The sequence below is a fragment of the Elephas maximus genome, chromosome 1, assembly GCF_024166365.1.
Source record: "Elephas maximus indicus isolate mEleMax1 chromosome 1, mEleMax1 primary haplotype, whole genome shotgun sequence".
In the NCBI taxonomy this organism is placed as follows: Eukaryota; Metazoa; Chordata; class Mammalia; order Proboscidea; family Elephantidae; genus Elephas; species Elephas maximus.
The window spans coordinates 230,772,562-230,787,802 of record NC_064819.1 but is presented as its reverse complement, the minus strand read 5'-3'; the positions used below and the strand labels follow the sequence as shown (position 1 = coordinate 230,787,802).

The 15,241-nt window shown below is 49.0% G+C and overlaps 1 protein-coding gene across 6 annotated transcripts in view; it reads right to left on the bottom strand.

Moving 5' to 3' along the window:
- Nucleotides 1-15,241, bottom strand: part of TULP4 (TUB like protein 4) — a 304,765-nt gene that overhangs the window by 12,380 nt on the left and 277,144 nt on the right. For all 6 annotated transcript variants that reach the window (XM_049904582.1, XM_049904572.1, XM_049904561.1 and 3 more), the window contains 5 exons: nucleotides 14,225-14,459; nucleotides 10,268-10,412; nucleotides 9,072-9,216; nucleotides 7,287-7,380; nucleotides 3,798-3,941 (listed from right to left, as the gene is read on the bottom strand). In XM_049904582.1, coding sequence (XP_049760539.1) covers nucleotides 3,798-3,941; nucleotides 7,287-7,380; nucleotides 9,072-9,216; nucleotides 10,268-10,412; nucleotides 14,225-14,459 — 763 coding nt within the window. The remainder of the gene's footprint in view (nucleotides 1-3,797; nucleotides 3,942-7,286; nucleotides 7,381-9,071; nucleotides 9,217-10,267; nucleotides 10,413-14,224; nucleotides 14,460-15,241) is intronic.

Sequence of the window (15,241 nt, the reverse complement as noted above, 5' to 3'; positions counted from 1 at the left end):
GCAGATTTGCCCAATGCAGTATGTCGCTTGATTTCTTGACTGATTCTTCCACAGGCATTGATTTTGGATCCAAGTAAAATTGAATTCTTGACAACTTCAATCTTTTCTCCATTTATCATGATGTTGCTCATTGGTCCAGTTGTGAGGATTTTTGTTTGCTTTATGTTGAGGTGTAATCCATACTGAAGGCTGTGGTCTTTGATCTTCATTAGTAAGTGCTTCAAGTCCCCTTTCGACAAGCAAGGCTGTGTCATCCGCATACCACAGGATGTTAATGAATCTTCCTCCAATCCTGATGCCCGGTCCTTCTTCATATAGTCCAGCTTCTCAGAGTATTTGCTCAGCATACGGATTGAATAAGCATGGTGAAGGAATACAACCCTGATGCACACTTTTCTGATTTTAAACCACACAGTATCCCCTTGTTCTGTTCAAAGGGCTGCCTCTTGGTCTGTGTACAGATTCTGCATAAGCACAGTTAAGTGTTCTGGAATTCCCATTGTTGGAAATATCATCCGTAATTTGTTAGATCCACACAGCCGAATGCCTTTGCATGTCAATAAAACACAGGTAAACATCTTTCTGGTATTCTCTGCTTTCAGCCAAGATCCATGTAACATCAGCAATGATATCCCTGGTTTCATGTCCTCTTCTGAATCTGGCTTGAATCTCTGGCAGTTCCCTGTCAATGTGCTATCACTTTTGAATGATCTTCAGCAAAATTTTACTTGCGTGTGATTATCAATGATATTGTTTGATAATTTCCACATTCTGTTGGATCGCCCTTCTTTGGAATAGGCACAAATATGGATCTCTTTCAGCTGGTTGGTCAGGTAGCTCTCTTCCAAACTTCTTGGCATAGACGAGTGAGTACCTCCAGCGCTGCATCGGTTTGTTACACATCTTAACTGATATTCCATCAATTCCTGGAGCCTTGTTTTTCATCAATGCCTTCAGTGCAGCTTGGACTTCTTTCTTCTATACCATCAGTACTTGATCATATGCTACCTCCTAAAATGGCTGAACATAAACCAGTTCTTTTTGGTAGTGACTCTGTGTGTTCCTTCCAGCTTCTTTTGATGCTTCCTGTGCCATAAAGATTACGGCCTTAGAAACACTTCGGGGCAGTTCTTCTCTGTCCTATGGGGTCGCTATTAGGCAGAATCGACACGATGGCAACGGATTTGGTCTTTGGTTTATAGCAAATTTGCATTTTGAGTGCAAGATCATTTCCTAACTTATCTGCCTGTAAGCACTTCAAACAGTAGGAAAGGCAGAGCCACCCTGAATAAAACCCTGCGCATACAGCCTATCTGTGTAGCGTGGGAGGTTAACAGAGAGTGTATGTGAGACACTGTCTGCAGACCATACCCAGGTCCTAGGACACCCCTGCGTCCTGTTCTCTTTAAAGTACCCGTCAAGCTCTCTGGGGACCTGGCTCCACTCTGTAGCTCCTCCCCCAGAGAAAACCTCCTCTAACCAGCAGCCTGAAGCGTGGTGCTAAGTGACGTGCGGCAGCTAGCGTAAGACTAGGAACATGACTTAAGAGGCTAATTATAAAGGCTGGCTGGCCTTCCACCAGAAGACCCACAGAATGGGCCAGATAGCTTAGCAGCATTGATGGTTTAGTGACAATTCTTGCCTTCCAAGCAGGTGTCCTGGGTTTGATGCCCCACCAACACACCTCATGTGCAGCCACCACTTGTCTGTCATAGAGGCTTGCATGTTGCTGTGATGCTGAACAGGTTTCAGGGGAGCTTCCAGACTAAGATGGGCTAGGAAGAAAGGCCTGGCAATCTACTTCTGAAAACCAGCCCATGAAAACCCATGGCTCACAAGGGTCTGATCTGTAGCTGATCACGGGGATGGCGCAGGATTGAGCAGTGTTCTGTTCTGTTGTGCATGGGGTTGCTACGAGTCAGGAGCCGACTCAGCAGCAGCTAACAACCACCGCTTGCCCTGGGAGCCTGCAACACACTCTGCCCCTTTGCCATGGTCCTCTAGTGACACCGGCCATTCCCGGTATGTGACGGGAGAGGAACCTGGGTCCTGCCGCAAGTTCGCTGTTCAGATCCCTGTTCTGATGTGCTCTCATCTGTATGGGACGCTGCCGCAGGCATCTTCCCCTCCAGATGGGGAGAAAGTCTGCCGGTTCACTGTCCTTACGTGTAACCCCAAGATACGTTCCCTCCTCTCGTGGGGACGGCAGCCAGCAGCAGCAGCTGAACGTTACTGAGAGCTGTATTAGCTGCATTTTGAGGGGACAGGGTAGGTGTTCTGCAGTACAGAGAGTGAGCTATAAAGCTCCACGATACATGGCTTCATACTGTGAGTGTCTACGTGGCTGAATAACCCCACCCATCAGGACCTAGTCCATCTAGACCGGTTATCCCACCTGTGAAGGAGAGGTAGCCTGTCAGAACCTACAATGTCACTGCTGGAAAGGATAGCAGAGGTAAGAAATCTGGGCTGAGAGAAGGTAATCCCTGACCCCAAGTTCACAGACCAAGGGAGAAGCAAGATGGGAGAGACTGCAGGGCCCCCCACTGGGACCAAAGCACCTCAGTTCATGTGAGGACAGGCAGGCCTGCCACTGGACTCAGAAACAAGGGCCTTCAGAGCCTCACTGAGCTGCAAGCACAGGGGTGTCCACATTTACAGAACTGCAGGTAGACGGTTACTCAGGAAACAAATGCTTTTTCAGGTACCCTCCAGTACTGAGAATAATTGGCAGACTAACTACTAACTGCAAATGAGTCTAATCTATCAATCAAAACAGGACCCCAACAGAAAATGCCTGAATTAGCTTAAGATACCACAGATAGTCTAAAATTTATCAACTGAAATTTTAAAGAGTTGGAACAGATTTTATTTTTAACTCAAGAGACATGCATCGCACAGTGGAAGAAAGGTGCTTACCTGTGAAGGTTGTACACTCGAGAGATGGGGCAGGTTTGGGAAACTGGGCTATTTGCACATCAACCAACAACTAGTTGCCGTTGAGTCAATTCTGACTCATGGTGACCCCGTGTGTGTCAGAGTAGAGCTATGCCCCATAGGGTTTTCAATGGCTGATTTTTTGGCAGTAAACTGCCAGACCTTTCTTCCAGGGAACCTCGGGGTGGACTCGAACCTCCAGCCTTTTGGTCAGCAGCTGAGCGCTAACAGCGAGTCAACCGTGTACCCCCCGGTGACTCCTCTCTAGGCACCACAGGTGCCATTCCCTAAGCAAGGGTTGAGGATAAGGGCTGGGCTAAGGTCGAGACTGGGCTTTAGTTTGGGTTTCATTTACTCCTGGCTAGTTCCGGCTCAGTGGTTAAGAGCTTGGGTGCTAACCAAAGGTCGGCAGTTTGAATCCACCAGCTGCTCCTTGGAAACCCTATGGGGTAGTTCTACTCTGTCCTACAGGGTCACTATGAGTTGGAACTGACTCAATGGCAGAGGGGTTTTTTTGGGGGGGTGGGGGTAGGTGGGTTAGTCCTATTAACCAACCTTTATCTGGCACACAACTCAGAGAATCACTATGGGGATAAAATGGGATGGCAGAGGTACTCTGTGAAGATCAGGTGTCACCGCCCTCTTAATTATCCAAGTCCTGGTAGCTTCTTTTCGTTAAAAACTGAGGACAACATGCCACCTCTCTCCTGTGACCTGCCAGCACATGTCCCAACCTCACAGGGATGTTAAGCCTTTTCCAAACCGAGGCAGTGGGCGCAGCTGACACACTGCAACCCTCACCTACTCACCACCGCTGCCCCTGTTCACGACCCATCAGAAGCTGCTGTCTGTGAACATACCTGGTAAATCATCCTCGTCTTCACTGAAAACATTCGGGTTGAAGACAGGCAAATTAATATAGTCCATGGAAATCTTCCGAACTTCTGGGAGATAGATGGTCATCTGCCGTGGCTGGAGATGCAGCAGGCTGGTTTTATAGATGACTGAGGGAGAGAAGCAGGGCACGGTTAATAGAGATACGGCAGTGAGGGGCCAAGTGTCAGCAGAGGCACAGGAAGACGGATGGAGGCTGCGGTTTTCCTGCCATTGAAGACAGATCTGCATGGCCCAGCCAAGAGCCCAAGTGCACGCTTCATCCTGGCCATCTGTCCGGTACAGACGTGGCCACGCCCGCCACGGTGTCGGACTCAGTAACGGAATTCTCGGTCGAGCCCAGCTACTCTGCCAATGGTTTATTTACAGGATCACAAATCTTGAAGGTTAAAAACATATCCGCAGACTTAAATTTGATTCTGGAATGAGCTGGGGCATAGTAAATGTATTTTTTAAAAACTCCGTTTGCAATCAGGTGAATAATTTAGTAGAAATTGTTGCAGTAACCAGAGTGTCAAACTCAGGGAGGCTCTGGTGACAGAAGACAAGTCGAGGGAGACTGCCACCCCACGTGAGTACAAAGCTGCTCTTACCCAGGAATGAGCGCTTGTCTCCCCAACTTTCAATTTCAATCCTAATTTAACAATCACGACAGAGATAGAAGCCATGTGATTTCTCTACACCCTAAGATTTAATTTGATTGGCAGGGGCATTCAGGAGGTCTAGGCTGCCACTAAAATACTCAGAAGAGACAAAATAAACATAAAATACGACGATTCTAAGTTTCACAGTAGGTTAAAGTCAGGATGAAACTGTCCTGTCAACTTTCTTTTATGTTTACTACGCCTTCCTGGGAGCTATGCAGACACAGAGGTTCTTTACTTAGGCTTCTTCTTAGTTTTGTTTAGATATACCAAATTCTATCTCCACACTATCACCTTTGCCAGCCATGTGGCTGCCTGGCCAGTGTTACCGAGCACGGCAGGTCTTCTTCTCTGAGGCATCTTAGTGAGCTTGGTGCTCTGCTGGCCTGGGTGAAGGCGGCTTTTCTGCCCCACAGTCTTCACAAGCTTTACTCATGTGTTTATCTCTCTTGCCACAAAAGAAAGTGAATATACATCTTGGTTTAAGAATTCTGTGTGGCTGAGAGTGCTGTTCTTTGTCATCTATGCTGACAAAGAGCAATAAGATAACATATCTGAGGAGGGATTAAAAAAAAAAAAAATTACATCAGTTGCCTCCAGAGAATAAAACTAGGTGGCTGGGGGCAAGAATGAGAGAGACTTTTTACTGTGTATCTCTTTAAGTCTTTTGAATTTTGTATCAATTTTATATTTAAAAAATTAAGAAATGAAAGATAAGAAAAATGCCATGGGCCAGATCATTCTAACTGAAGGAAAAAAGCAATTCAAGATGGGGAACAGTGCTCACTTATAAAGTCCGCTAAGACTGCCATGTGTTGTCTTTGAAAAGATTATTTAATGGGGCACCATATACCTTCTAGAATGCAAGAGTTAATTTCTTTTCTCTAGTAGAATCAAGTGGAAAATTCTTTCGGCTTGACAAATGAATAGTAACTATATAGATCAAAGCACTCTTTCAAAAAAGGTCACGGACAAGGACAATGATTTCATCGCTGTCACACAGAAAGCTTTTGTCCTGGGCACTCAAATTACTCCGACTGGAGCAGTATGTGTCTCATACAGGCACTCCCATTTTAAGATCCTTGTTGGCTCATTTGTAGATTGTCTCAACATCCAAGAAATTAATGGCAAAATGAAAACATCCATTAAGTTAATTCTCACTTCCATTCCTTTTTTCAATATTTACTGTAGGCAGATGGCTAAGTTCTTAGCTTACCGACATGGGGATAATCACGATCTCCAAGCAGTGGTTACTGAAATCAAGCATACACACATCAAGAGCGTGCTGCTGAGCTGGTCGTCAGTTTCCAGGTTGTTGAGAATATTCTGAGCCTTTCTTTGCACTCATGTACAGAGATGGCCTAATGTATCTCCTAAGTCGGCTTTGTGTTTTACCTTTATCCCTCCTTTTCTTTGAGCTGAGAAACCTCACAATGAAAACTCCAAACGCAGCATAATCTCTGAAGATGCTTAGGTAGCAATACTTCTTAACATCTGATGTGCTACAGTCATTTACGATAAAGGATCTAATTGTGCACATGTGCTTCTCCAGGTACTGGTCCCTCCTGGTAACATGTCCAAAGCATGCGAGACAATGTCTTGCTATCTTCACTTCTAAGGAGCATTCTGGCTGTACTTCTTCCAAGAGAGATTTGTTTGTTCTTCTGGCAGTCCATAGTATACTCAATATTCTTCACCAATACCATAATTCAAACATATCAGTTCTTCTTTGGTCATCATGCTTGGTTGTTTCAGACTCATAGCAACCCTACAGAACAGAGTAGAACTGCCCCATAGGGTTTCCAAGGAATGCCTGGTGGATTTGAACTGCTGACCTTTCGGTCAGCAGCTGTAGCTCCTAAGAATTACACCACCAGGGTTTCCAGTGAAAAAAAGGAAGACCCTCAATAAGATGGAATGATGCAGTGGCTGCAATAATGAGCTCAAACACAGCAATGATTGTGATGATGGCACAAGACCTGGCAATGTTTTGCAGAATCAGGATTTTTCAAAGACAACTTTTAGCAGGTTACCCAGGTACACTGAAGATAGAGTCCATCAGCCATAGGAGAACCCCACCTGCTATGGTGGTAGACATGAACCTGGGAAGAGGAGGAGGTGAGCAGCTCACTCCTTATGCCAAACAGGGGTCCACCCATCAGAATCAAGTTGCTTTAACAAGGATCTTCTGCCACATTCATGTCTTCATTGTCTCTGAGGCAAATATGACAAGTAATCACTGCTCATTTGGGCAGAAGGACAGATGAGAACACAGCATATCTAAATTCTGGGTCCAGTCCCGCTTTGAGCTCCCTTGGCTTGATTTTCCTCTGTCTCAAACTTGTCACGGACAGCGTATTTCTGTGGTATTTAGAGATGAAATGATCAAGGTTTACCACTAAGAACTGTACGAACAGCCAGCCAGCTTCTCCTTAAAGCCTTCCATACCTTCTTCTTGACTTTCTTTTGATTCAAGAACCTAAAGACACAGCGACCAAGACCCGCCCACAGTAAAAGGTTCAGAAGTCAAAGTATCTAAAAGTCTACCAGAGCCATTGTAGAGATTTCTGCTATTATCGTTATTTTTAAACGTTAGGGTTTTTGTGAAAAAAAGGAAAGCACTTGCTGCCAAATAAATAATTTGAGTGATAATTCTCTCTTTCGTGAGATCACAGGGGTTGACATGTAAGTCTGACAGTAAAATACGCGCTGATCTTTTGCTGTCGACTGAAGGCTGACACTGGATTTTTCAGTCTGCGTTCAAACTGAAGGAACAGGCGGAAAACAGGGATTTTTTTTTTTTTTTTTTACCTGCACCGAGGTTGGTTGGCAGGAAAGCAGCCAAGCCCACAATCTTGAATTTGGTTCCCCAGATATTAGACGTGACCTGAGCAAGGTAGTTGTGCTGTGGGAGGAAAAAAACAAAAAAGCACCCTCAGAAACCATTCCCAGATTTTCTATCAATCACTTAGTAAGAACACTGAGCTTCTTGCTTAAAAATCCACAGGTACAAAAACACAAAAACCCTAGCCAGCCAAAAACCAAGCCCACAGCTGCAGACTGCCGGGAATACTCACTGCCCCTCACTCCACCGTTCTCAAGACCGGAAGCGAGCTACAGTTGTGTTTCTCCCTTTATCTGCCACGACAGACGACAGACAACAGACGTGAGGTGTAGCTTGGCACCTGCTTTACACGGTGGCTCACCGAGCTGTGACTCTGAAGGTGGCAGTGAGGAGATGTGTCTCAGCGTGTCCCACCCAAAATGGCCTTTTTGCCTCTCCTTGCCCTCAGTCACTGACAGAATTCATCTGTCCTTGATGTTTCTCCTGAAACATCGGCTGCACTGATACCACGAGGTCCTGAAACTACCTAATTATGTTCTTTCAATTAAATTAAAAAAAATGAAGTTATTACTGTGTCTAAGGCACGCATCTATATATGTAAACGTATATTTACACATACATTCACACACACACATTCACAGGCACACATTCATACATTCACACACACACAATACATTCACACATATACACACATGTACATTCACGCAATAGATATGAATATAACACAGCTCCTCAAGGAGCTTATAGTCTAATAAAGGGGAAACGACTTGTAAGCATTTACAAAGAGAAAATCACTAATAGACGCTTCAAGGAGTTATAAACCAGATGCCTGGGAATGACTGTAGCTGAGCCGGGGAAGGAGATGACACTGAAATGGGGCTGGGAAGTGCGAAGACCGTAGGTAAAAACAAGGGTGAGGAGATGATGTGGGTGAGCTGATGGCCCAGGTACAGGTGGGCACCCAGGTACAGGTGGGCACCCAGGTGAAAGTGGGCATGATGCAGCGAAGAGCTGGGGTGTGGAGAATGGTAGACAGCGAGGCCGGGGCTGTGGCACCGGTGAGTGTGGGGAGGGAAGAACAGCAGAGAGCGGCAGGCAGGGCAGCCTGCCAGGGGGCCGACTCCCAGGGTCTATCTGGTCCTGCACACTGGGTACAGCTGGAGGACCAGAAACAGCTGAGGCAGTGCACAGGTGGAAGGTGAGCCAGAGCTGCGTTTCAGGAAGGGCCACCTCGGAGCAGGTGTGGCCCAGGGGGGATGGCCCGATGTAGGGAAGCTGGGGTGGGAGAGCTGCCTGGGTGCAGAGGAGCTGTGGGAGTGCGGAAGAGCTGCCGGGGTGGGGGGGGGCAGGGTGCAGAGAAGCTGCCGGGGAGTGCGGGGGAGATGCGGGGGGGGGGGTGGGGGGGAGCTGCGGGGGGGGTGCGGGGGAGCTGCCAGGGGTGTGGGGGAGCTGCGGCGGGGGGGAGGGGGGTGCGGGGGAGCTGCCAGGGTAGCAGGGGAGCTGCTGGGGGTGCAGAGGAGCTGCTGGGGGGTGGAGCGAGGCCTGGGCTGCAGAAGGAGTGGCAGTGAGGCAGCAGGGCACTGGCCATCTCTGACAAGGTGATGCAGTGAACCACAGTCTCAGCAGAGGACACCAGGACAGGTATAGAGAGAAGGCAGACGGGGGTTTCCAGTGTCCCCTCGTCAAGCAAAGCCCCCAGGAGGATGGGGCAGGCGGAGGGTGCTGTGTAAACCTGGGTGGTGCTGGCCCACCTGAGCAATGTCTTCAAATGGGAACTCCCTCCGCGTCAGGCTGGGTGAGCCTATGGAGGGTTTCCGCATCGGCAGGCGGGGGGACCGGGAGACCTCCTGTGTGGCCCGGGACAGCTTTGGAGACTTCCGAGCCTCGATGTTGATCCTGCGGAGACAAGGCTGGGAGTCAGGCGTCCATGGGGGAGGCTCAAGGCCACTGCGTCCAAAGGCAGCGGCCGCGCCTCTGAGCACCTGTGCACCCTCGCTGAGCATCACCTGTGTCTCTGGGCCCAGTTTAACTTACTAGGCCCCACTGGCAGAGGCCCCACTTCTGCTTTATAAGCACGAGCAAAGAACGATAGAACGGTTTACAGAACGTGGATGGAAAATACGCTGAGACGACATCAAGTGATTCATTTGTAAGGAGCTGCAGAGAATAGCCTTTCACTCTAAACATTTATAGCAAGTTCGGTAGTGGCCATGTGCCTTCCGTCAGGGGTCTGCAAAATCCGCCCTGGGGAACGTGGCAGGGAGAGGGTCATTTCTCATCCTGTGCCCCAGTGGTTTTAAAGTGATCCCTTGTACCACAGCTCTGATTTCAACAGGCTTATCTAGCTTCACCGCCTGCAATATACTGAAATCAAATCAGTGGCCTGAAAGTCTTACTGCTGCCTTTTGATCTTAGGTTACACCTCTGGTTCTCAGTACCCTCACTAATAACACAGGGACCTGTACTCAACACCGGTTTTCTCCAGAGTGTTATAAAAATGAATATGACAAAGCTGATAGCATTCTGTGAGAGAAACGTATCATGCCTCATCTACACGGCTCAAGAGCTTGGCGAGGTATTTAGGGCTCCCAGGGGATGGGAGGACGGTGGGGGACTGAGCTAACCGAAGCTATCTTTTAGGACAAGGAGCCTGGTTGCTGCACGTCGGGGGACTGAGCGTGAGGAAGGACCAGAGGAAGGAGGAGCAGATACCTAAAGGGAGACAGCAACATTGGGGAAATCACACAACTCATGAGCTGTAAATGTCCAATCATAAAAGGACTTTTACATGTGAAGGACTTAGCTGCTCCTGTGTTAAATGTTCCCCGGGCTGTATACTTCCAGCGTCAGTTTCAACGGGATCCTGCTGCAGGCACAAACATAGACACACATCCGGAGGCACGAAGTTTGCCATAAAGGGGAGAAGGCCTCTAAAGCCCAAGGTTACCTGGGGAGCTTGGGTGATTTGCTAGCTCGGGAGATTTTGGGAGACTTCTTGGCAGCCCAGTCATCACTCAGTTCAATGTCGCTGGAGTCAGAGCAGTTGCAGCTGTCAATCACGGTAGAAATCAAGCTGTTTCCATAGATTTCATCTGGTAAAACACACACCAATGAGCAAAGGTAAGGGAAGTTCTACCTGCTGGGCCCCGACGACACCCACCACTATGACCTGCAGGATCACGGACTCCACAGGCCACCATTTTACTTCTAAAAGTTGAAATACAAAGGGGCATAGAGTTGTTTTCTCTTAGACTTTTTATGCTATTATATTTTCTAAGCAAATTAGGCAATTAATTCCACTGTTGTCACAATGGATACGGCACTTGAGCGCCTCTGGGAGGGTACAAAACCATCTACACTGTTGGCTGTACCAGAGCTGAAATGGAGTGACGTGCTGTGGTTGTGCCTCAGGACGCATCAAGTGTCCACCTGGGCTCGTGGGGGCTTCCAGGGAGCCCTGGAATCCAGGCTGCATGAGAAGCGTTCTTCTCAGAGGCTCCCCTGAGAACCTGCTTCTGACCTGGGGCCTGGGAAAGACCTAGCTGGGTCTAGGCCTGTGAAGACTCAAGTCCTAACAGAGCTGGCCCATTTCAGGGTCTTCCAGCAGGGGACATCTGGGATGCCAACCATCTGCTGAAACTGCCATGAGATGGCCAGAAGGGCTGAGCGACTCCACCCTAGGGGCTGCCTGCCTGCTGGGAGCCCTGGCTGGAAGAAGGACCTGTGCAGAAGAACCATCCGGAAGGAGCTCTGGGCTTCTCGGAGGCACCCTGCATTGGGAGTCACTCGAGACACTTGTGACAGTGGGCCATCAGATGGTAGGTAAGAGGCTGTGGCCAGAGATGGGGCTACCACAAAGCTACAAAGCAGAGCTCAGCCCCATTCAGCTTAGGACCACTGGACCCAATGAAGTCTGCCATGATTCAAACGCACACGAGTTCACAGAACATCCCGAACGTTCATGTGCAGAGAACCCACTACCACCCGAGGAAATTCAGCCACGTATCACCTGACTCCCAGCTTCCTCTTTATTGCCAGGATATTGCAAGTGAGATGTCCCATGCTATCTGCTTTCTTTCCTCACTAACGACTTTTTTATTGTCTCCTGCTGCAACCCTAGAAACTATACTGATTGTGGGACTCGATAAACGCTTCCTGGAAGAATGGGTCGAGTGTTGAGAAAGCATCTTAGGTGATGTGTATGGAGGTTGTCCTGGACCATGCTCACAAAAAAGACCTGGAGGCTTCCTATGCTGGGAGGTTCCCGCTTCTCAAAACCAGGGCTCTTCCTTCTCTGAACCAGCTTCTATGTGCCATTTGGTTGGCAGTTAGTCAGATTCTGCCTGTAACATACCTTCTGTTTTTGTCTTAAGGCACTTAAACTTTGACTTTTTAACTGAACTTTAGGTGTGTAAGTTGGCTCATCACCTGAAACGGATTTTAAACTCTGTGAAACCAGAGACACCCTCCTGTTGCTCAATTCCTGCACCGACCATCACTGGAGGCTGACGTGCTTTGTACAAAGTAGGCACTGAATAAATACTTGTTGATCTGGCTTTGTTTTACAGCTTTTTAATTCTTTTAATTACGAAAATGATAAAAATAAAACATCTTATTCCCAAAAGCGTTGTTCACAACTGATTCAATTTGTGTTTGATCTGGGTGGATAAATACGAAAATTAAGGAGCAAAAGAAGGCATTTAGGGTGATGAGGTGGGACATTAAACAACTCTAGTCTTCGGGGCACTGGTGGTTCAGTGGTGGAACTGAACCTTCCGTGGGCAGCCTCCATCTGGCTGTCAGGGGAGGCTTGTGTGCTATGATGCTGAATGGGTTTCAGCAGACCTTCCAGACTAAGGCAAGACTAGGAAGAAAGGCCTAGCGATCTAACTCCAAAACCAGCCAGTGGAAACCCTATGGAGGTCTGATCTGCGACCAATCATGGGGATAGTGCAGAACTAGGCAGCGTTTGGTTCTACAGCAGCTGACAACATTCACGGGAGAAGCCTTGGCATGACATCCAGTGAGAACACGCGGCACCCTGGTTCCATCCCTCCCGCACTTAGCCCTTCTCAATCACCCTGTCCTTGGTGGCTCCTCTCCCTCCCTCCGCCGTAGGTCCATCCACTGCTCTCCCTTTGCTTTCCTCCCCTTCCTTTCCTCTGAATCCTCCCCAGTCTTCCCCTGGCTCTTCCTGCTCCTGCTACCAGTTTGTTGCCTCAAAAGGCAGAAACACCCACTGGCGCCCGTTTGTTGAAGCACAGCTTCCCACTTTCCACTGTACACAAAACGCTGTCAACATACTGTTGCCACAGATGCTGAGCAAGGCAAGAAGAGCAGACAGGGGGTCAGTTGTGGAAAGCACCGGAGTGGTCAAGCGTGGGAGGTCTGAGAACAGCCCCTGTATGGTCATACAGGGTGACAGGTTTGGTGTCACATGAGGGCAGAGGCCAGTCCGATCAGCCTGAAGGGTGGTGAGTGGACGGGAGCAAGGGAGTAGAGACGGCAAGCAGAACTAACTACAACAAACCTAATCCAACCAGAGCTGCACATGTGACTCAGTTTCCCCTCACGGCCCTCAGACTTGTGGGGCAGATAGAATCCTGGGCACGGTGACCACCATGTGTCTAGCTGGACACCAGTAGCCTGATGGACAGACACGGGGCACTGAGGACAGGGCTGTGCTTTCTGCTGTGGGTGGCGGGGAGGACGTTTTGGGGAGCTGGCAGAACGTCCGAGCCACAGTGCTCCAGGGCGGGGAGCCTATGACAGGCACCGGATGGGGATGACGTGCTAGTCCTAAGTAAACCTAGTGCCGTAGTACAAAAAAAAAAAAAGAACAAAGTCACCCGCTATGGAGACTCACAGTCTAGTGCTCGACAGGTAATGCAGTGAGCGTCGTGCACAAACCAAATGAGTGATGAGAATCAGAACGGGGGAGATTTTAGAAGGAAGGGGTGATTTACCGTGTCAGAATTCGTATGGACGAGCAAAGGATTTCTCACTGGCAACTCACTCAAAAGCAGTTAACGGTGGATTAGCGGGGCAGAAGCACACCGAAGACATTCTGACTGTCGCTGGCTCTGGGAGGGCAGAGAGGGTGTCTCACTGTTCTTTCCGTGAGCCTCAATACTGTACTGAGGGCCTCATGAATCCTTGGCAGAGAACACAATGAAGGCGCTATCCTTCCTGGAAGACCCTGGCCAGCTTCCCTGGCATGAGCCGGGCTTCCTATGTCCTCAGCCCAGTCGACATGGCGCCTTACAGAAGGTTGTGAAAACCGCTCTCAGAAAGTGACGTGGACTTAAGGGTCTGGGAGTAACAGTCTCCCTTAGCAGTGGTGTCGCCAGGGTTGGCGGCACCCCGTATAGTAACTCATGCTAATTACCACAAGATTGTCGCTAAAGCACCAGAAGATTTGACAAAATCAGCGATCATAAAAACACGGGCAACAACAAAAACAAGAGCGTGTTCTTGTAGCGCGTGCAGATGAGACCACGTGATTCCAGGCGTCCCTGTAATTGGGTGACAATGACAGCTCTGATCGGAGTGCATCAGAAAGTTCAAAGAGTAAATGAGTGTAGAGTTTTAGCCTTGTAGGTATATTGATTGATACACATAAGCTGGGCTCATGAAAAAATGTTTTTGTTGTTACAACTAACTGCATGGATGTTTTAATAAAAAATAAGAAATTTCTGCTGAAATACTGCACATTTTACAGTCATTTTAGTTGTCACCCCCTCTGAGGGTCACCCAGTGCAGTCCGCGCCACCCACACCCCCCCAGTGAGACCACCACGTCTTAGCCAACGAGGCTCACAGCTCACGTCCAGGCTGCCTTTGGGTGGGCTGCAGAGCTCACTCTGCCCCATGGCATGAAGCCACATCTGCAGCGGGACACCCACCTGATTTGCTGTCCGTGCGAGGGTCCATGATGACAAACTCCGGCCGCAGCTTGCTGACACGCCGCCCCTTGAGAATGGGCACCAGCCCGCCCAGGTACTCCAGGTAGAGCGTGTAGCAGGGACCGCCCACCTCGGGGTCGTCCTCCGTGCGCCTCATGGTGCAGTGCAGCCGCTCGTTGCCAGCCGAGGGGTAGCTCACAAAGTCCCGCATGTTGTTGGGGTCTGGAATCGGGGGCTGCAGGTAGACAGTGGAAGAAAAGGAGAGGCTGGGGCTTGCCAGGACAAGAGTGGGAGTGGAGCCCAGGGAGAGATGGATGTGGTGGAGCAGTAAGTCCCAAGCTCGGGCAGCTTTTAAATACACCTAAGCCAGGATCCCACCCAGACGGGTAAACCAGGCCCCTGACGTGGGCCTGGCATCTGCACTTTGTCATATACCTAAGCCAGGATCCTACCCAGACGGAAACCAGAACCCTGACGTAGGCCTGGCATCTGCACTTTGTCACATACCTAAGCCAGGATCCTACCCAGATGGGTAAACCAGGCCCCTGGCGTAGGCCTGGCATCTGCACTTTGTCACATACCTAAGCCAGGATCCCACCCAGACGGGTAAACCAGAACCCTGGCATAGGCCTGGCATCTGCACTTTGTCATATACCTAAGCCAGGATCCCACCCAGATGGGTAAACCAGACCCCTGGCGTAGGCCTGGCATCTGCACTTTGTCACATACCTAAGCCAGGATCCCACCCAGACGGGTAAACCAGACCCCTGGCGTAGGCCTGGCATCTGCACTTTTAAAAAGCCCTGGGTGGTTCTGACGAGTAGTGGGACTGAGACTCACTGGTGCAGAACCCAGATTTTAAGGGAATTTGTGGGAAAAAAATCATGGCAGACTCTGAAATTCTGGTGTTTCAAAAAAATGCTATTTCCTGTAACCAAAAATCTGTTTGGTACTTAGAAGCAGAAAAGGACATAAAAAAGATGGAGGGTCTGGAGTTAAGGGCAAACCCACACTTGA